The 22,002-nt window shown below is 46.9% G+C and overlaps 1 protein-coding gene across 1 annotated transcript in view; it reads right to left on the bottom strand.

Moving 5' to 3' along the window:
• The window catches only part of NOC2L (nucleolar complex associated 2 homolog (S. cerevisiae)), a gene marked incomplete at its 5' end in the record, with an annotated part of 40,636 nt that extends 19,502 nt beyond the window's left edge, over nt 1–21,134 (bottom strand). The window contains 12 exons of the mRNA XM_009871821.1: nt 1,311–1,412; nt 1,575–1,688; nt 8,328–8,439; nt 12,115–12,254; nt 13,933–14,121; nt 14,799–14,912; nt 16,488–16,598; nt 18,485–18,563; nt 18,769–18,859; nt 19,586–19,706; nt 20,334–20,444; nt 20,963–21,134. Of these exons, the coding sequence (XP_009870123.1) occupies nt 1,311–1,412; nt 1,575–1,688; nt 8,328–8,439; nt 12,115–12,254; nt 13,933–14,121; nt 14,799–14,912; nt 16,488–16,598; nt 18,485–18,563; nt 18,769–18,859; nt 19,586–19,706; nt 20,334–20,444; nt 20,963–21,134 (1,456 nt within the window). The remainder of the gene's footprint in view (nt 1–1,310; nt 1,413–1,574; nt 1,689–8,327; nt 8,440–12,114; nt 12,255–13,932; nt 14,122–14,798; nt 14,913–16,487; nt 16,599–18,484; nt 18,564–18,768; nt 18,860–19,585; nt 19,707–20,333; nt 20,445–20,962) is intronic.
• Between the last annotated feature and the right edge of the window lie 868 nt (nt 21,135–22,002).

Below are 22,002 nucleotides of genomic sequence, written 5' to 3'. Positions count from 1 at the left end.
AGCCCGGGCGGGCCCCGGGGTTGGTGTGGAAGCCACAGGGCGCTCGGTGCCAGAGGGCCGTCAGCCGTTTTTCATTCCAGCTACAACATCGGCTCTGACAGCTCCGATGCTCTCAACAGCTGCTGGCTGAGAGGAAAGGGCTTTGTTCGCTGCCGCTAAGTGAGAAGCACGCAAAGTGAGAGCGAGCGCAGGAGCTGCTCTCCTAGCACAGAGAGTGCCTGTCAGCTCGCATTAGCCAAAGCAGCCTCCTGCCAGCGAGGCGGGGTCGGTGCCAGGCTGCACGGACCCAGCCAAGAGCCATGCGCCCGGCAGATGCCAGCCCGCTGCACGCCACAGAAACGAGATTTGCCTCCCGAGCAGCCCCGGGTCCCAGCCGAGACGCTGCTCCCACGTCGACCAGAGGCATCGCAGCAACGAGGGTCTCAGGGCAGGCAGCAAAGCAAAGCAGAGGTTCACGTGCCCACAGAGGAAGGGACGGCAGCTCTCTACCAAACTTGCGTGACACCTGCCACTCCTGAGCGAAAAACAGAGAGGGCTGGGAAGGAGGGAACAACTTCCAAGACTCAGCAACGTCACCATTCAAAGCAGAGAAGCAACTGCTCGTTCAAAACTGAAGCGACTCAGCTAGCAAGGTGTTCAGCGAGGATTACGCACGGTACACCCAGATGCACAGCACTTCCAGGCAGTTTTTTCACGACAATGAAGTATGTAAAACATGAAGCAGCTAGGAAGAACACCCTGCGGCATGGAATGCCAGGGGAGAGGTGAAGGAGACTACGTTGCAGGTCTGCTGTTGGGTGGAGCAAGGAGGAGGGATGGAGACAAGAATTGTGCTGTTTTGCATGAAGGAACTCAAGGAGAAAGTGCCCCAGTTGATGAAGATGCTGTGAAAGGAGGGAAGATTGCCATCTTGTGGAAAGCACGGGAGAGAGGCTGCAAGGCAAGTGAAAGCGTGGGCTCACAGAGCACGGGTGCTGCTCTGAGACAAAACAGCTATTCAGACAACTCCGAATTGTCAAGAACTCATCTGCATTCACGAGTCAAACCCACATCCCTACAGCAGTCATGCAGCCTTCTGCTCTGCTCTAACTCCACAGCCACTGCCATCCACCTTCAGCCTCCTGACTAGATGCAGTGTCTCTGTTTCTTCCCAAGAATTCCCCAAAACGCAAAGAAAAACTACAACTATGAAAAGTGAAACGGCCCTCCTCTCACATTGTGAGGACCACCTTCTGTTTACCATTAGCCTAAATGACTTTATTCCACTCTGTGGACATTCATGGCACGACCAAGAAGGTCTTGCACCTTACCTGAATGACAGTGGGGAGAATCAGCTCTGGGAATCCAATGCTGTGGGCTTGGCCATGGAGATACTCGAGCATCAGGTCATAGAGCTGTTCAATGAGTCCGTCCTGAGGAGGGGAAGCAGAAATAGAGGTATCGGATAGAAACTAAACCCTACAGCACCCAGATTGTAAAATGAGTCTCCAGCCTTACAGGACAGGAGGACAAAGCACATTGTTTGTTTTTTTTCAGGGAAGCTGTGCACTGTCAGGTGCTGGGATTCCACTTACTCGGAAGACCTTCTCCTGCAGGTTGGCATTGGAAAGCTTCAAGATCACTGCGAAGTTTATAGGCTTGGCACTTATACGTCCTGGCTTCTTGTTGAAATCTACTTGTTGGAAAATCTATGACAGAAAAAAAACCATACAACTGTAAAGATGACCACATCGCCAAACACAACAGATACCACACGACTCAACTAAGATCATGAAGTTGGTGGCAGAGCCGAGAAGACAATCCAGAAATCCTGATTCCTTGCTCTGATCACTGTCCTACAGCTTTCTTGAATACCCTAGCAAGGGACAGTTAGGGAGCAAACATCAACCACACTTGAAGCTTTAGACACCGGAGTGTGAAAAATGCCACAGAAGCGTGAAATAAAAGGAAGCCAACACAAGCAACAGCACAAGAAATCGAGTTTGTTCCTCAGACCCACGCTTCTAGCAGTCAGAGATTTTACTACAAAGCTTGAGTGTATTTTGGAGCTGTCCCTCAAGGTGAAAAGCTTTTCAACAGCAAGATTAAGCACTGCTTACACGAAGGACTAGATGATCTCTAAGGTCCCTTCCAGCCTAGGCCATTCTATGATTCTATGATTCTATGAAATCCATTTTATTGTCACTGGAATAATTGGAAGCACGAAGCAGAGAGACGGGGCAGTCCTTTTCAGAGACACCCCTTGGCAGGCATAGTTTCTACTCTAAGACATTTTCCATTGCTGTCCCTTGTACCAGTTATAACTGAAACAGCTTTTGAATAAGTCCATATTATTCTCGTGGACATATTTCATTTTATAGCAAGGGATACGGAGAAAAACTCCCTTTCCCAGAGTTTGAGAGGAGACCACGCACCCTGCTCATCAAAATGCTGAGCACCAACAAGCTTCAGAGTGCAGCTGGATGCCCAGTAGGTCAGCATGTCATGTCAAAAGGCAGACCTGCACCTTTGCTTTTGTGTTTTTCCAGAGCTTGTTGAATGATAATGCCTGGGGAGTGAAGCATTTCTGAAACAGAAAGTATGAAGCTTACACAGTAGAAAGAAGAAAATGGAGAGGAAGTTCACACAAATGCGTGTGACTGGCTCTCCGGGGTGGCATCTCCAGTTTGGTTTTAATTAAGAAGAGTCACTACTGCCTTAAAAACTCCACAAATTGTAATCAAGGCCAAGAAGTGTCAAAGTCTCCTCTCCACTCTCTCCTTTTTGGAAGGAGTTTCTCAACTTCATTAGAGGACCAGTAACACAAATCAAGGAGAATTTCCATTCTGCACCTCCCCAAAAGGTGACATTTTGCACATAGGGAAGGTACCTTCAGCTGAAATCAGCTCAACCCAGAATCGGGCTCAGCCCACATCACCCTGGGCAGCACCTGGGTACACTGTGCCGACAAGCCCAAGTACTGCTCTTCCTCTGAAGGAGGGAGCAAAAGGTTTCTAAAACAAGGAGCAATATAAATACTCCTTTTCCCAGCCTGGTAGGGGCAGGCCTAGGGAGAAAGATGGGCAAGAAGTGCAAAAGCCACTTCACCTGGGGTAGATTACCAGAGAACCCTGTGAGAGGATAACGGACGGCAATCGAGAGATGTGTTCAGTAGCAGTAAGATCTCATTTGAGAAAAAAATAAATTAAAAACATCAGCCATCGATTGGTAATCATTTGCATATCTGATGACACCCACTGAGGAGGGGTGATAAGAAGCTTGTCCTGCCCACCTCAAAAGCAGCCTACAGGTCCTCTCCCTGTCCCCAACGCTTTTCAATCCCGCTTCTGAGCAGGAAATAATTACTAATCCCTCTGTGCAGCAGCAACACATTCATCATCAGACCCCAACCAGCCCAGCGAGGCAGGGATGCAGCACACTGATTACCAGGGGGTGAGGTGAGGAGGAAAGGGAGGGTGTTCAGGTCACACAGATGCCCCCAGGCCAGAAAAGCATGGAGACGACTATTGATTTTTTTTTACATTTTATTTGTCAATCCAGGTTATTTGGAAGGGAGGGACAATCTTGGTGGCTTGTGAAAACAAAGAGCCCTAGCCTAGGGAATCAATGCTATAAACCTCGTTATGCACAGTTATTTCTTTGGCCAAAACAGCAGTATTGATCCCTGAGGTCAGACACATTAAAGTGAAAGGCGTCGGGCTCTGCGGGATCCTAACGCGCTGCTAGGCAAGGAGGGAAATGCAACCAGAGGTTCTGAAACTCCCCCAGGAGGTGCCAGGGAAGTGTGGAAAACGTGGTTTCCACCTCAAAACTGGGTAGAATGGATCAGCCAACAGAATGAAGGAGAGAGGATGACTCAACAAACTCAACAAATTGTAATCAAGGCCAAGAAGTGTCAAAGTCTCCTCTCCACTCTCTCCTTTTTGGAAGGAGTTTCTCAACTTCATTAGAGGACCAGTAACACAAATCAAGGAGAATTTCCATTCTGCACCTCCCCAAAAGGTGACATTTTGCACATAGGGAAGGCACCTTCAGCTCAGAATCTTGTGGCAGGGCAATAATGAGGGACTAGCAGGCCAGAAAATGTCAAAAGACAACCATTTGGCTTAAGGGATAACCATAGCAGACAGAGGAAAGGACAGGGCAACACACGCAGGAAGGAGAAGGATTTCTGGCAAATCTCAAGCTCGCAGCCGATTTCCTCACGTCTTGTCGGAAGGGCGCTCACACACACAGTTTACGCTGCCAGAGCGCAAACCAGAGAACTAACTCTGCACCCACAGCATCACCCCTTCAGCCCTCGTGGCGATTTCTTTCTCTCAGGCTCTAGTAAAAACCTCCTGGCATCTGTGTTGATCGCCCCAAAGCCAGCTGCCCCAGGCCAGCTCACAGCAGGGACTGGCTGGGCCTGCCGGCAGCTTCCCCTCTGCTCTGTCAGTCACTCTCTCAACCTGACTGAGGGAAAGGCCGAGAGAGCCCAGTTAAGGTTTACTTATCGCCAAGTTCAGACGAGCTGCCCAACTTTCTGCAGAAGCCGGCTTGAAGCACTACCTTGTAACACAGAGGTGGAAGGACCTACAGAATTCATCTAGCAGAGCCAGCCCGAGCAGACTGCTCAGGTATCTGCAATGACACACATTTCACTATTCATCTAAGCAACTTCCAGACACACCACATGAAACTGTTTGGTTTGGTAGGTTGTTTGTTTTTTTTATGTTGTAGTTATTTTTTCCTCTCCAATGCTTATGTGAGACTTCTCGTACTTCATTTTTTGCATATTGCCTCTCATCACTAAGTGCCAGTGAGAAAAATCAGGCTTCAACCTCTCTATTCACAGAATGGTTGAGGTTGAAAGACAGCTCTGGGAGGTTATCTTGTCCAATGTGCCCTGCTCTAGCAAGGCCACCTAGAACCAGCTGCCCAGCACAAGGTCCGGAGAGCTTTTGAGTATCTCCAAGAATAGACTCCACAACATTTCCAGGCAACCCATGCCAGTGCTCCGTGACCCCCACAGTAAAAAGAAGTATTTCCTGAAGTTCAGACAGGGTGTCCTGCATTTTAGTTTGTGCCCACGGCATCGTGTCCTGGCACTGGACAGCACCAGAGTGCCTGGCTCCATCCTCTATGCACCCTCCTTTCAGGTATTTTAGACACACGCCATCAGTCTTTATTGCAAGAGCAAATTGCTGGCTCTGGGTCAAAATGTTGTCCGTGTCCTTCCCTGCAAAGCTGCTTTCCAGACAGCCCGCCCCCAGGATGTTGTTATTACAGCTGCAGGACGTTGCACTTCTCTCTGTTAAGCGACATGAGGTTTCTGCCTGCCCACCTCCCCAACCCATCAAGGTTCGAGAATCCCAGGACGCTTATCTGGTGTATCGACAACTCCTCTCAACTCCTCTCAACTTCGTATCATTTGCAAGCCTGAGGATGGAGCCACCGTTAATGAATACGATAACCAGTATCAGCCCCAGCATCAGTCCCTGGGGTACATCACTAGAAGTTAGCCTCCAGCTAGATTTCATGCCACCAATCGCAGCACGAGCCTGGAAGTTGTCAATACCCCTCATGGTCTGCTTATCTGGTCTGCAGTTCATCAGCTTGTCTGCAAGGAAGCGATGGGAGATGGTATCCAAAACCTTGATAAAGAGAAAATAAACAACATCCACTGCTCTCCCCTCATCCACTGAGTCAACCATCTCACTGTAGAAATCTATTAGATCGGTCAGGCTTGAGTTCACTCAAACAACTCCAGGTACCTGCAGGGCTACGATCCAGAAAGTTAAGAGCTGCGATATAGTGGTGGAGGGAGGAGAGAGGAAAAGGGAAGGCACAGGGGTTCAGCTCAGTCTGTCTAAAGTTCCAGTTTTTCTTCTCTGTGTAGAGCAGGCAAAGAGCCCACATGCTGCAGAGAACTAATTTCAGAGCTGTGCTTAAATTTATGGCAACATCCAGCATTACTGATTCTCCAACGCCAATCTTCACATCAGCTGATTTCCTCCGACACAATCCGCTGCCCACTCCCATATATGTTGCACTCCAAGCCCCTGGGGACTTTCTCCGAAGCAAGCTGCACATCCAAAACAAGACTCAAGCCATTTAAGTGTCAAAGTGAAAAACTCCTGCCTTCCTAAGCATGTCAGGGTTAACCTCCTCTCCCATCCCTCCGCAGGGGAAGTGGATTTTAAATTGGCATGTGATGTCTGCCTGTGGGGAGATTTCCACCTTGTTTATCCACACCTGCCTTCCAGCAGATGAGCCACCAATTTTCTTGCTGCAGAAACTAGTGCCTGTCATACAATAATTGGAGTGACGGGGAGGGGAGGAAAAAAAAAAAGCCTAGGATGTCACAGACCCTTCAAAGGGAGTAACAATACAAAAATACAAGCCTGCCAGCTTTACACTCTCTCCCAAGCCACCCTCTCCTATCTAAGATGTATTTTTAGCAAGCTGCTCCTTTTACTCCATCCTGGAAAGCAGAGTCAGAGAGAAGACAGCACTGGATACCCAGGCTGGGGAGCATCAGCCCTTGTCAAGATGCATCAAGCAGCCACTTCTCATTTCTGCTGGCGGGGGCTTGGGGAACTCCTGAGCCTGCGGGAATTGCACAAACATTCAATCTGTCATCTCTTGAAAGCAGCGACCTGGCTGAGACAAGAGGTAGCAAGGGCTGGTGAATTTGTGAGCTGGTACAAACACTCTCAGCTAAAGCACGACGGCTTGGGCATCAGAACACAGATTCTCCTCCCAGCATCACCACAGTCAACCTGGGACCTTGGGCAGGTCACGTCCCCTCCATGTCCTAAAGCTTCCTACCATCTCATCCACGCAGCTGGAACACATCTCCTGCCTGAAAAGAGCTTGGGGAGATACCCTAAGGGTTGTAAGAGTGTTCAGGTTCCTCTGTAACAGAGGAGGGGGGAGTTGGGAAGAAATGGAAGTATAAAGGGAATAGCCCTAAATGCTCTTGGGGAATCCACAGAATTTTTGAGGGCTCCTTTGCAGGAAACAAGCAGGAAGAAGGTGAAGGCCAACAGCTGCAGGGACATTCTGGAATTTAACATTGTGACAGTCACCTCGGGTTATGCAAGTTAAAGCAAATTAATTGTTAAAGCAACGTGAAAGAGCATGCAACACACATGCACGTGTTTACCCTGCCCCCATCTCTCCCGTGTCACCGACACCTGGACAAACTAAGCCAAGCCAGGCCAGGCCTCCCAAACACACGCAACAGGATCGGATGTGGTTGGGGGCTTGGGGAAGCTGGGAGGAACCTCCGGGAGCCACATGGTAACGTCTGGCTGGGGCCCAACACACTTATTAGAGCTGAGGTGTTGGGGACAGAAGGCAAAAAGAGCAGGGGAAGGCCCCGAGGGGAAAAAGACTTTATTGCTCAGAGCACTGAAAAATAAAGGCAGAGGAACCATCCTTGTGCCTCAGACTCCATCTACCCCCGAGCAGAGATGCCTCCGTCACAAAACCTGGCTGGCAGAATTTCAAGTATGCATGAACAAGAGGAAGGAAGCAGGGAAATGGCAAAGCCACACAGGCCAGCGAGCGGAGGCGGGAGAGCAGGAGGAGATTTATAAACATCGCCGCCTTCCACAGGCTCAGAGGATGTGGTCTGCAGAGGACGTTTATAAAAACACAAAACCACAAAAGCCTCTGCTTCAACGGAACCTGATTAGGAACGAGCCTGGCTGACTCGGGTCATTTATTACAGAAGTCTCCCTTTCTTCTCCTCTTCAGCACCCACCTCATGCTGACCTACCAGGGCTTCTGCATTGCTCGCCCTGCCTCGCTCACACTTCTCCCGTGAAGTTTGGCTGCACCACCTCTCTACTACCTTCTCAGAGCAGCAAAGCTCTCCAAACGTACTACATTTTGCCATGTTGTGTTCGTGGAGATTTTTTTTCCCCCTCCATATAAATTCTTCAAGGGTTTTTTTTCTTTTTGCCTGCCGTTAGGAGAAACTCTTCCTTTTGGTAAGATATGAACACCTTAGCAGGACCAAGTACAAACAGCTTGAGGTGTTACTGCAATCAGTTGAGCCCCTGAATCTCTTCTTTGGCAAACTCTTGGCCTACCCCAGCTGCAATAATTAAACTATCTAGGAATGGGTTCTTTTGCACCCAGCTGATCTCAGATACTCTCTGATTACAAGCCCAATAAAAGTTTAATCCTATTTGCTAAGCAAACAATACACTCCGTCTGATGTTGTTTGCCAGGGATTTTAGGGAGCAAGCAAACAGGACAATCCGGAGAGCTGTCGGTGTGCACAGTAAGAGTGTGTTTGCTAGTCTTTGCCAGGTCAGCAGTAACCAACTAACCTCCAGGATAAACGGCAACACTGGGATGAAGGTCCTGGTGTTCTCAGACAGCAGCGTAAGCGCGCGGATGCAGTGCATGCGCAGAGGGTAGAAACGAGACGTTGGTACCAGCCTAGAGAGCAGAAAAAAAATAAGGGTATTAGGTCAGCTTTGTACAGAAACTGCACCTGCAGCCTTCAGTGACACCCGAGAGCCTTTCCGACTCCACAAGAGCAAGCCAGCTTTCGCACTGCACAGCCAACTGAGCTGCTCAGGCAATCCCACAACTGGAAATAAAACTCACACATATTAAAGCTGTAACACTAACACACACATTCCTGCAACCACAGCACTAGGTTTCCAGTTTCTGCTGGGAGAAAGTGCTACAAGATAAAAGCTCTGCAGATGAAATTTGTTACTGATGCTGTTTAAGTCACATCCAGCTCTCCTGCTCCCTTTGTACAGTTGGGACTGAGAAGAGTCAGCTTCCCCAGCACCACATAAGCCAGCAGAGGGGATGCAGAGTTATCCCTAAAAGACACCAGACCTCAGTACTCTACCACTAGAAATCTCTCACACTGAATGACCTGCACTTGAAGACATGGATGCATCCAGAATTAACAACATTTTTAAAAAAAAAAAAAAAAAACAACCCACAAAACAACCCTGCAGTTCCCAGACAACAGGCTCAAGTCTGATAAATGAACCCCTCCCCAAAGAGCTTGCTGAGCAATCCGGGAGAGCAAAATTAATGCTTGACCAGGCACCATAAATCACCTGCATCCCCCCCACCTCAAACAGTGAAATAATTATCATTGGATCCATTACAGAAATAAATCTACTTTGCACCCCTGATCTGGCACCACTGGAAATGACGAAAGCCATTCTCAGGAATTAATTGATCAAGGAATAAACCTGTTAAGTGTATGGATTTACTGTAAACCAAAACCATTAATTTTAGAGCACACAGCGATGCAACAATCTGCTCAACTTCCCAATATCTGGATGCACAGGGAATACAAAACACAGCCTGCTTCCAGCTCTGCTGAGGAAGGTCCAGCTGCCTGGTCCCTCCAGGGTGCAGCCAGGGGGGTTCAAGGCTTATTTTTACTCACTATAGCTCCTTCTGTTATACTCCTGGGTGACCAGTCTTCCTCTAGCAAGAGAGGACAGAGAAAAGCTGCTTTCAACATCAGTCTCCACCCCACTGGGACAAGTCACCAAGGGAAGTTGCTCAGGGACACCAAGGCTGTGCTTTGCTTCTCTGTGGAGGAGGCTGTACCTGCTTTCTCCCCTACATCTGCCAAGAGGTCAGAAACCAAAACTTAACAGGCAACAAAACTCCTCCTTTAACTCTAAGTCAGGGAGGAACTTCATAGATTAGACTGGGAGCAAGGTAGAAATCCAAGCAGATATGGGCAGACAAACACCTTCTGGGATGAGGAGAAAAGGGGTAACACAGAATAGAAGCTTCTGCAACAACTCTGCTGCAGAAAAAGCTAACCCTGAACTTGGACAAATGCAAGCACAGGGATCAAAAGGAGAAGCTTCTGGACTACAGAGGCAGAGAAAAGCACAAAACAGAGAAAGGAAGGGGGAAATAATTTTCTCCACATTCTATCTCCACGGTACCTACAACATTGCCCCAGTGGTCAAACCAACTGCAACCTTTCAGCTGTTTGTGAGAGCAGCATCACTTATTAATACATGGCAATTCCGTGAGCAAACTTAGCAATGAGGCTTTTCCCAGGAACACAGAAATCCAAACCCATCAATTCCAGCACTTTTCCCTTCAATAGCACAATCTGCCTGGACCACATCTTGAGCACAAGCAGCTTCCAGACACACCAGGGTCCATTTCTGAAATACGTATTATTAAAAATCGTTTTGATGCATTTTATATGCTGGAAAGCAAGAAGAGGGAGCAAGAAACCAAGGGAGCTGATTTTGGTTTTAGCCTGCAACCTTTTTCTACTAGTTATGTTGTTTAATTGCTTTTCAAATTCTGCCCTGGTCTCTCCCTTTAGAGCAAAAAGCCTGTGATGGATGGTGGTTTCTCCCCAGTGCCTTCTCCTAAGAGGCCAAGGTGGCACAAAGAACTGCCCAGGTCCCACAGACAGATGGACAGACCGACAGATCCACCCTTGTGCTGGAGCCAGGCGCCACCTCCCGGTCCCGAAGGCGCTGGGGGGCTCCTCCCAGCACAACCACCCTCCGGATGCACCCCCAGAGCAGCACATGAGGAGCACAAGTGGGAGAAGGTATTACAGATGCTCCTCAGCACCCTGCCCCACCACCTGATCACATACACACACCTCTCAAAGCTGAGGAGCCTGGAGAAACAGAGAGGGATCCATCCAGCTCAGTCCCAGCATCTCCACAAGGAAACGTACCGGCAGCAGTCCCACACTAAGCAGCCCCCAAGCAGATGCATGCCCCTCTAAAGCTTTCCAGAAATGCATAAATTGGTACATGCAGCAAGAAAAAACCTTGACCTGCAGGCTACGGTATTTTATCCTCACCTCAAACAGAAACAACCCGAGTTCTTTCCTAACACTTGGTCGCTACAGACATATCCACACCAGTGGATGTGGTACCAGCCTGGCTCTCACGGTTCTCAGTTTAGATGATGTCAGGGGTTGGAAGGGACCTCGAACGATCATCTAGTGCAACCTCCCTGCCAGAGCAGGATCACTGTGCCCAGGAAGGAGCCATTAGAGATCCTGGGTACAGCCCAAAGCCTGTGGAGCCACATCATTGCCACATCTGCTAACCTACCCACCCCCTTTTTATATCCTGGACACCAGCCTGCTTCAGGAAGGAAGCCAAGGTGGAATCTTATTTCTATTTTCCCCACCCTAGAACCCATCTGTCGAGCTGTCAAATCTTTAAAGCCTTGTCGGACAGTAACTGTACTTCATGCCAGGTAGCCCTGCCCATCCCAGATGTCAGCAAATTCTATTTGCTCTTGCTGAGACTCACCCAATTCACCTCTCCTTGGCCCCAGACAGCTGATTTGTCTGCCTGGACAGGTAGAAAACTGCCTAGATTATCCCACAAGACAACTAAAGCTCCACAGCGAAGCAGTGTGTGCACACGGGGGATGGGAAGAGGGATGTATGCATACTCTTAACGATCGTTTAAATCTGCTTATCTTCATCACCACTTGGGACTTTTTCAAGACCAGGCGGGTAGTGTTTTAAAGCCGAGAATCTAGTTAACAGAGCTAACAGGATTTCAGAGATCACCAGAGATTCAGAAATTCCCTCAATGCTCATTATTAACAACGATTTCAAAGCACAAAAATTTCCATACATAAACTGATGGGAAAAGAAAAAGAGATTCTCAGCAGAGACATACTAAAAATAATAAATGTGTCCTAGTTCTTCAAATTCTAATAAATATGCACCAAAAAAAAAAAAAGGCATCTTCTGACTCTATTTACAGAGCTAGAGATGAGGACTTGATTCTGCACTTCGGCACTGTTAGGTCCTAAGGCAGTAGGTACACTTTTCCTTGCCACTTTGCATAACTGGAAAAATAACCTATCCAGGCTACTCAAGAGTGCAATTTCTCTTACTCAGAGAATTTAGCCTGGGAAATAACTTACACCACAAGTTTCTCATCACCTAGAACACATGGGTGCTCACAATGCACCATTGGCTGTAATACTTCAATCAAAAACAATTCTGAGACAAAGCAAGGTTAAATCCAAAAACACCTCTGAGTGACTGCTCTGCCAAGTCAAGCAAAAGAAAAAAGTAAAGCCAGAAGAAGGAAGAAAAAACACCAAAACAGGCCCACTTACTTTATGCAGCCGATGATGACCTGCGTCAAAGGATAGATCAATGGCTCCATGACCTCACTGGGATAGATCGTGCTGAGCACCCGACACCAGAAATACAGGCAGTGGATATACTGCCAGTTATAAACAGACTGAAAGTTCTCCTGCAGAAAAGGGAAAAACACAGACTTGAAAATGTGGCATCTGAGAGGAGCTCACTCTGGTTTCACCACATTTTATCCACCATTCTCCAAGAGGACAACACGTACTGTTTAGGGAGGAATAGCTTTGACGCCAGTGGCTTACCCACCATCCAGCAAGTTCAGATGCCGCAGCGGCAACATTATGAATTAAAGGAAACAAGGTGCAACTCCCCGACTGCTTTTCTTCACAAGTATGGCTCATCTGAGAAGGATGATTTAACAACCCAGCTCACAGCAGATGGTGGGATGCAGACAGGCATTAGGAAACCTTTAACTGTTCCATCTACCCAGAGTCCCTAGGTCAGTCCTTCATGTCCCACAGGTAGGAGGGCTGGAAAGCAGTGCCCCTCCCTGACACCCCAGTAACTTGCCTTCTGCTCTCTGCAGACCAGAGCTGGGGAGGAGGGGAGGGAAAGGGTTTGCAAACCCTTGCACTAGAACCAAGAGAAACTGTTTCCAAGAATGTTTGGGCAAGCCCCCACTCTCCCTGTCAAGTGTTTAAGCAATAAGTTGTGGAAAAATAAAAGCCCAGAAGAGTGCAGGAATCCCTTAAGGACACCCTTTCCAAAAGAATTCTGCAGGCCCACGTATTCCCCAGAATTGCATAAAGAACTTGTGATATCACACTTAAGGTGCTTCAGCTCCAATCTGTGTTTGTTTCAGACATTTCCCATGTCCTGAGGTCATCTCTTCTGGATCATACCTTGCAGTAGAGCCTCAAGCCACAGCTGGAAACAGCAGAGCTCTCCCAGCCCTCACCAGGTCACCAAAGAAGCTCTGTTCCCAGCTTCTCTTGCACAGAACAGATTAGCAATCTGCTCTTGTAATCACCTTCCACTGCTCAATTTAAATTAATTGGCTTATTGCTTGGATTTGTACATTTTGGCTGTGCTACTGTCATTTAAAGTTCCTACAACCCTCCCCAGCTGTGAAATCATGTGGATTTAGCTCTTGTCTGGGACAGGACTGAGGGTGTAAGAAGCCAGTGCAATCCAATTAGGGTATATGCAAGCCCAGACTTCATTTATCCCCATGTCTGAACAGCCAGGAGATTTATCTGGTCACCAATCCTGCAATGTTTGGGAGCAGTTGAACAATTAATCTATAGGGGTCTGTTTTGCTAAACATGAATAAAGCCGAGATTAGCAATCTGACTCAGATTTCTGAGGTCAGACTGGAGGTGGCTGAAATCAGGGCAGCTCTCAAAAGGTCTGAGCTGCTTTGTTCAATTAAGTCCTTTAAGTAGTATAGACTTCACTGGAAAGATGCATACACCAGGGTGGTTCCTAATCTTCTTTACCTTGAGGTTTTGTGACAGAAGCTGCAAACACCACCTCCAGTGTCGAAAACGGGTGCTCAAGGCAGACAATGGAAAATGCAACACAAATTCTTGCAAGTTGAGGAGAGAAAAGTGATTGACCCTGCAGTTGTCTTTTTTCTCCTTCCTTCCTGAAATTCTTAACTAACACAAGCAACTACGAGGTAATCTCTTAAGCTTCCAGCCCCTGGTAAAAAAATTCCTTGGCTCAGACATGAGTACTGACACTTGAGACACCCCCAGAAGTGGCTACTGAATTCTTACCCTCTTCACACACATTCCACAGCAGGGTACACTCCTTCCACGCTGACGGGTACCTACCTTCTTCTTTACGGTCATTGCACTGCGCAGGTGAATGGCAAGCTGACGGATATAGATGAAGGCATGTTGGTAAGAGGTCTGCGTGTCCAGGGCGTACATCTCCGTCAGCGTGCGCTGCATGAAGTTGATCAAAGGCAGGACGTTGGGAGAGGTGAACCTGGAATTCTTCACAAACGCGATGTACATTTGCTGCGAAGGAAAGAGGACAAGATACAACCCCATGAAACAAAATAAAACCATTGTTTCACTAACATTCCTCACCCAGGTATGTCCAAACCAGGGGTGGAGTATTTCTTTTCTAAAACAAGTCACTTCAAAGGAATATGTAAAAATAATAATCTAGCCTGATCCTTCTTCAAAAGAGACAGGAAAGAGCCTGTTTAGGAGCTTGGAGATGCTCCCATTTTTGCTTCTCTGCAAGGAGAGAGAACTGTGGGATGGTTTTTAGCCACACATACTTACCGTTAGTCACATTTCTTTCTGGTAACACAGGTATCTAAGCAGACTATACTTGGGAACTTCAGCTATCAGCTGAAAGATCAGAGCAGCTTAGTAGCACCAAGTAGTGTGTCAGCACTTGAGAAAAGCTCTCAAGAATGTGGAAGACAAGTGTTCATCCAGTAGACAGATGAGAACCGGAGGCCTTCCTAGCTAAGACCCTGTGTGTCTCCAGCAAGAAGGACAGTAGTAGGAAGCAAGAGATCACTCTGACCTAACGCTGAATTTATTCCCCATTTAATTTTCTCGAGGTAGCCAGCATGACCTCCAGCATCTGCCCTACCCAGCAGGCTGCAGCTCATGCTCTAATGTCTTTGCACGTAACATGAGAAAGAAAAGGTGCAGAGTACAGCAGGTACCAGCCTTACCTTGAGCAAGGGACTGAGGTACACCTCTTTCTTGTGGCGGCAGATCTTGTTCAGCACAAGGAAGGCCAGTACTCTTACTGTTTCCTCACCTGTGCTCCACAAATGAATTGCTTGCTGGAACAGAAAATACCAAATACAAATGAGTGAAGGGACAAATAGTCCCTTCCTGGCAACAGACAGGCCTGAGCTTCCCTCCTTCAAACTAAAAAAAGCAAGTGAGGAGGAAGATGACACAAAGATGTCAAGCTGTACTGTCACAGAATGAGTCAACAGCACTGGCAGCCACTCTGTCCTCATACTCTAGCTGTGAGACCACCCGAAAGGCAAGGCTGATGTTTCTACAATCAAAAAAGGAAACTGCTGAAATCTACCATCTCCAAAAAAATACATGCACTTCCCTCCTCACCATCCACTAGAGAGCAACATCACACTAGAGTATGCATTTGGCTGAACCATCTTCCAGTTTAACATTTGTCTCTGGAAAGGAAACACCAGGGTTTGACTTCTGAATTTATCAATGTTTTTTCCCGCTAGGCAAACAGGTTGTAATTCCTAAGATACAGATATATATATCCTCACGGTAGCTCTGAATTAATTCCAGTTCCCTGGGCATTCACTACATTAATTCAAACAAGAGCAGCAGCAGAGTTAGGAGCCAGACAGGACCTGTGTAAGGCAGAACTTCTGCTGAGACATATCCTTAGTTACTTTGGTACGGACGTGACGACAAGCACCTAAGGCATCATAAAAACATCAGCTGGAGAGGGATAGGTTAGTCCGTCTCTGCAGGGATCTGCGCTACCAGACAGCCCACCATTGACATGGAAACTCATTAATCTCAATTTTACACGTTTCTGCGTTGCATGAAGCAACCATGTGTTGGTCTCTCCTCTCAACTTCTTGAGAAGTAGGTGAATAGATTTTGTTCTTCCCAAGCACGTCTGCATTTGCCTGTTCACTTGGACACAGTCAGCCCCATCAAGAAACACTGGTAGATTAGGATCACAACTATGGCTGATGCCTCTGAAAACTGCATCCATGAATTGTACATGAAATCAGAATGATTCCTACTTCAGGGCTGAAACAGCCTACTCAAAAGTCCCTTCTGCAGCAGCACGGAGACTGCCACACATTCAGATATGAGGTGTGCCAGCCTCCCATCACCAGGTACCAGTCATCTTTGTCATCAGAAAGGGTTCCCAGCCTCATTTAAACAATGTGTCGCAGTTTCTCATTTAAATGTCACCCCATCGCCCTCTTCCGTGCCTCCTCTGTTGTTCTTAAGCGCTCAGCAGTTGTGACTAAGTTTCTGCAAAAATATTCCGCCCCCATCTCTGGAGAGTGAAATACTACCACAGACGTACAGCCTCAGTGTGCCGGCAGCAATTACTCCATCTGCCACGAGGAAGCAGACAGCTTCCCCACAACACCCCCGTGGCGCTTTACACATAGGAGCAGCTACACACAGAGACACGTGCCTGCTCACCGCAGCCCGAGAGAGCTTCACGGCACCTCAGCAGCCTGTAAGAGGAGCAGGAGCCCCTTCCAGGAGCACAAGAAAAGCAAAGGAATAGGGTACACAAGACTGAACTGTCATGGGATCCAGCCCAAATAGCACGAGAGGCTCATCTGAAGGGGAAAAAGAAGGTACCCCAGACCCAAATGACACGTCACAGCACGTCACCTTACCTTGAGGAGGGCACGGCACTGCTTTGGAAAGGACAAGTAATAAGGCACTGTGGAAATGACATGCTGAAGAACCGCCACACCAACTGAGGCTTCCGTTAAACAAGACAGGAGCTGTGGAGGGAAAACAAAACACAATCCCATTTAGTGTGTAGTCCTAATCACCTCTTCCTTTACCACTGCTTTGTTTCCAAGTGATTCTGTGTTACCAAAGGAGCAGAAGAGTAGCCTAGAAAAAAAGCTCATATAAACACATAAAAGCTGTTATCAGGAAAGGAGCAGACACATGGTGGGTTTAATAACTCCCCTGAAAGTACATCATGCTGGCAAACGTGAGCTCAGCCTACTGGACTTGGATGGCTTATGGCACCTGAGGTCATCACATAAAACCTCATTTGCATATACTGCAAAAGTTAAGTCTATACATAGCTTGAGACCTCTTACAGACAGCACGGCCTCTGTCTTCTCCCTACAAAGGTCACAGCGTGATGAAGACACCCTCAGTCTACACAAGGCTTGGAAACAGACCATCTGAGCTGAGAACTTACTGGACTTCTCCAGACTTCCTTTAAGGGGAAGCTGGAATACCATTGGGTATCAAGAGGTTAACTCTAGTTCAAGGAGGTTAGACAAGCTAATAAAAAACAGTATCTTTGTATTTCCAGGTTGTTCACCTCAGTTCACCTGAAGCCAAACCTAGAAACATTTGCAGTTTCTAATCTGAAGACAACAGCGAACTCAAAGTTACTTCGATCTGAGAGATTTCTGCCTGATGCTGTGCCCCCGCCTGCAATCCCAGTTGCTGGAAGCAGAGGCATTTTTTTTCTACTTCTAACCTTCCTCCTCGTTCTTCTTGCACTACAAAGATTTTGGACTGAGCAGGTCTCCTTTGCAACGTCCCTCACACACCAAAAGAAAGGAGAAGATATTGTTCAGGAACTGCTATGTCAGAAAAACACTGTAGTGAAGCCTGGGACTGAGGGTGCCCAGAAATAAGCACAGGACCAGAGATTACCTCACTGGGACTGCATTGCCAGCTTTTCCTCTCCCACTGCAATCTTCTGCTGCTGGCGAGAGGCATGATGACTTGAGAAAAAAAAGCTGATCAAAATGCTCTTTCTGCTAAGTCATTCTGCCAGCTTACAGCTAAGACACCAGCACTTTCTTTTTCATCCCTTATATCCCCTTCCCTCAGCTTCTGAGGACTAAGTACTTCTATGTTGTTGTTTTGTTTGTAATATTCCAAACTTGGGGATGCATGATGAAGCAATCTCAAAAAAAAATTAACTGGGGAGAGGAATTTCCTTCAGAAATACTCCATGAATTGCCTCTGAAACACCAGATCTCAGCAACTTTAGATTGATAGGATTATCCCAGTGGAATAAAGCATAAGCGTACTTGTTAGTATTTACTATAAGAAGCGGCAATATAGTATTTCCAAAAATTGCATTAAAGATATCAAAGGCAGGAGCACAGCACTACAAAACACTTCAAAGGCCACTAAACACTAAATTGTCACACAGAAGAACTACCAGAACCTTAACTAAGGCCCTTCTTTAAAGGTCACCTATTTTAATCCAACCATCCTATTGACCTCCGAATTGTTAATTACACCAAATACTTCCAAGGCAAGACAGGGAACTGGATGGACACACAAATCTCAGGTGCCAAAGGCTTTGAGACTCGGAGAGATCACTTCTGCCCACTGCAGCCTCAGCCAGCAAGCCTGACTTATTCTCCACTACAAAGGGAGGCAGAGAAACCAATATTCAAGGTTCCCAGTATTGTGACGACCAGAAAGTCACTCTCAAACTAGAGTAACTGTCTTTTCAAAAGGAAAAGCACCTGAGGCTACATTGTTACTTGCTTTGTTGGCTCTCCTTTTAGCAATGTTGTTCACAGATGCAGAAGCTCACATGCCTCGTTCCAAAAGATCGTGAACAAAACCCCAGTGATGCACAGACTGACCCCAGTAACACAAACAGGCTGAAATTTCTTACTTGTATGGTACAGTTGAGGTACATTTTTACATCCAGTCGCAGCTTGCTCCAAAGTGGGCTGGTGGAAGGGAGAACCAATCTGGAAATAAGCAAGCATTGCGTTTAGCTTTATAAAAGAATTCTGGCATCACACTCCAATTAGCACACCCAGGACATCCCAAAATTCAGATGTGGCCCATGTAAATCAGCTGCCACCCTGTTCCAGCTTCGTGGCCGGGTTGCAGTTGTGAAACCCCCCAAGCAGCTTTCTCTCACCTGCAGTTCTCAAACCTCCTCAGACTTACTTTAGTTTGTTCTTTGGGGGTTTCGGATGAAGCAGCTTTTGCAGGTAGCGGAAGAGGTCCCGGATGCAGAAGGACACAAGGGCATTGAACACTGGTCCAAAAAAAAGTCAGTAAAGCATTTGTAAATGATTTTCCTTATATTCCTGGTTCCTCAGCTAATTCAAAAAGAGCTCCCCAAGGAGATGAAGCCAGTAACTCCCACAGCAGAACTATTGTTTCCACAAGCTTCTGGAAACCATCAGGTTTTTTCTTACCCTAAAATACTTTTATCCAAACAGCAACATTACAACTGACAGCTTTCTGGTGCAGGGGCCACCTCTTTGCTCTATGAGTAAACTGCACCAAGCACAAAAGCAGCCTGACCTGTGACTATGAGTCTGTTACCAACGTGAACTCGCGAGCGTGACTGAACTCTGACGTTACAGAAAGCTATTTGGTAAGACCAATTCAAATAGTCTTCTAGGATTAGTTCTAAGACGGATCAGCATGGAGTTGTCCAAAAAACTGTGTGCTACAAAAATATAAGAAGTACCCAGCTTCACTCTAAGAATTCCAGTGCACAAAGCACGGCACTTTCCTCAGCAGCCTGCAAGCCCAGCTGCTCCCAGCACACACACCAAGAGGGAGACTTATGCACTGGGACACCAGAAGAGACACCATTGCACAGACTCACCAGCAGGAAGATAAGCTACTTAAGTGAAATGAAGCCTACGAAAGGGTAAGTTAACTCCTGCCAGGATTTATCCCCACTCCCCTCCAACCTTCCCCACCAAATGACCTCCCTTCTCCCACGCAAGTAGCAGAATGAACAACTCACCCGCAGCATCGGTGACTTGAAACTTGCTGGGATCAGCCCCGCCATCATCTCCTTTAGTGGTTGCTACCGATGCCTTAAAGGCTTGAGCGATTTCATGGAAAAGTTTTGGTGTTAGCCCTCTCTGGGGAAAGAAGAAAAAAGTATGGCTAAGGAGAAAAAGCAAGCAATACTCTGAAGCACTTCACTGGGACAAGAGCACTGGAATTCATTTTAAGCTCGACTGCAAAAATAGCTCCATCCTATAATATGAAGTAAAGACGTCAAGGGGGCCTTCACTTGCCCTAAAACGGGTTTTGAGGGCTTTTAATTGGATGAGGGTTGAGAAACAACGAATCAGTTGCAAGCAACTATCCAATCTGACCTTTCCCTCCCACTCTTAGTCAGATCCAGCAAAGTATTTCATCACCACTCAAAACGTGACTAAAAAAGTTCCTGGAGCTGCCAGAGGCACAATGCCTAGCAAGAGCGTGAAAACTCAAAAGTTAACCATTCTGACCTCTTCTGAGCCACACAAGTTTCACTCGCTTCTCCCCGAGATGGAGTGTAAGTACCCTAAATCTTGCAGCCCAAGAAAACTGCAAAGACAAATCATTCTGAAGGAACAAAAGCTTCAGGAGTATGACCTTGTATGTAGGACATACATCTTCTCTGCAGATTTTTGTGAAAAATGAATGAAAGCTGGTCCCACACGTGGAAGAACATTTAAAGGAGAACACTCCAGTGACTGATACTCCAACTCCCTGCTCACCTCTGCACCTTTTTTCCATTCTTCAACCATTTTCAGGCTCACTGAAATGAAAGCAACTTTCTTCCGTTTAACTGTTTCGTCGTCTTCTTCCTCATCTTCGTCACTTGCTTCCTAGAGAAGTTGGTACCAAGACTGAGAAAAGGCTTATACACTTCTTTTGCTGGGTAGCTACTGAGTAGGAAGGCAGGCAGCAGCAAATTTTATGAATGGCATTAGCAGCACTTTGTGTAACCCAGTACTGAAATCAGAGGTATTACAAATTCAAAAAAAAAAAGCAGCTACTGCAGCTTTGCTACATAAATATAATGTGCAACAACATAAAACATCAAGGAGAAGACATATCACTCAAGGCAAAACAAACTCTCATTGAGAAAGGTGACACAAACCCAAAGCCACAGAGAAAATACACTCTAAGGCTCTGCCTTCTCAATCATTAACAAGCTCCCTGTGCTCGGTTCAAATCCACAGCTGACTTCTACATTACAAGCCTGCACACCTGCAGATGATCTTCTCCCCAACCATCTCTCCCACACACCCAAATACACTTTGGCCTTGCAGTGAAACTCAAATACTTAACAGGTAAGTAATTGGAATAATTGATCCCAGTATTCCAAAACAGGACCTAGTACCTCCAGCGTATCAGGTGGTACGTGCAACTGCTCCTCCTCCTCGTCAGAGCTGTCTGAAGCATCAAAATTCAGCAAGTCGCGATCATTTTCCTCCAAAAACTTATAAAATTCAGGATCTTTGTCCTTCAGCCGGGAGAGCTGATCTTTATGTTCAGATGCCTTTCCCTTTTTCCTGGCAGATAAGGATTAGCATGTATTTATTTCACTGCTCAAACTTCTGCTGGTGCTGTAAGAAAAACAAGCAACTTCTGGGCACTAAAGCACACCCGGGGCTAATCAACAGTGATGGATTTATCAGGGCTGTGGCCACAGATCACACTTAACACCTGCTCTAGAGCACCTGTGAAAGGTTATTTGCATTCAGCACTAAGGAACCTTGAGAGCAAACTACCAGGTAACATTGGGATACAGACCAAAAGATGCAGGGAGAAAAAAAATCTGTTGCTCAATTTCTTGGAGTTACTCTTGCAAGCTTTCCGCAAGGAATACTCACTTTCTGCAAAGAGTACTCACTTTCTGCAAAGAGTACTCACTTTCTGCAAAGAGTACTCACTTTCTGCAAAGAGTACTCACTTTCTGCAAAGAGTACTCACTTTCTGCAAAGAGTACTCACTTTCTGCAAAGAATACTTTCAGAATACTGAAAGCTATACTGCCAGAGAAACCTGACAACAAAATCTTGGTAAAAATCTTACCTGATACTAAAGAACTGGTTTGGCTTTTAATAACAATTAGCAGCGTCTATGAACCACCTCATCCCTTTTTTATCTGCAGATACTCCTGATGTCTTTCAGCAAGAAAAAACACACACCAAATGAGCAGAAACCAAGCAAGCTTCATCTGTAAAAGATTCAAAGCCCTCACAATCCTTTTCTCTACCAGATTTGAGCGAGGACAGGTGCGACAGGTAACCGACTGCCCTGCGCACTCAGCACCGAGCTGCCCCTTCGGGCACCCCCAGCCCGGCCCAGCCCGTTCCGCGAGGGACGCCCCGAGGGGTTACCTGGCAGCCGGTGGGGCCTGGGCCTGGCCCTGCCGCCG

Source organism: Apaloderma vittatum, unplaced genomic scaffold (genome assembly GCF_000703405.1).
Source record: "Apaloderma vittatum isolate BGI_N311 unplaced genomic scaffold, ASM70340v1 scaffold21466, whole genome shotgun sequence".
NCBI classification, from domain to species: domain Eukaryota; kingdom Metazoa; phylum Chordata; class Aves; order Trogoniformes; family Trogonidae; genus Apaloderma; species Apaloderma vittatum.
This window is presented reverse-complemented; position numbering and strand designations above follow the sequence as displayed.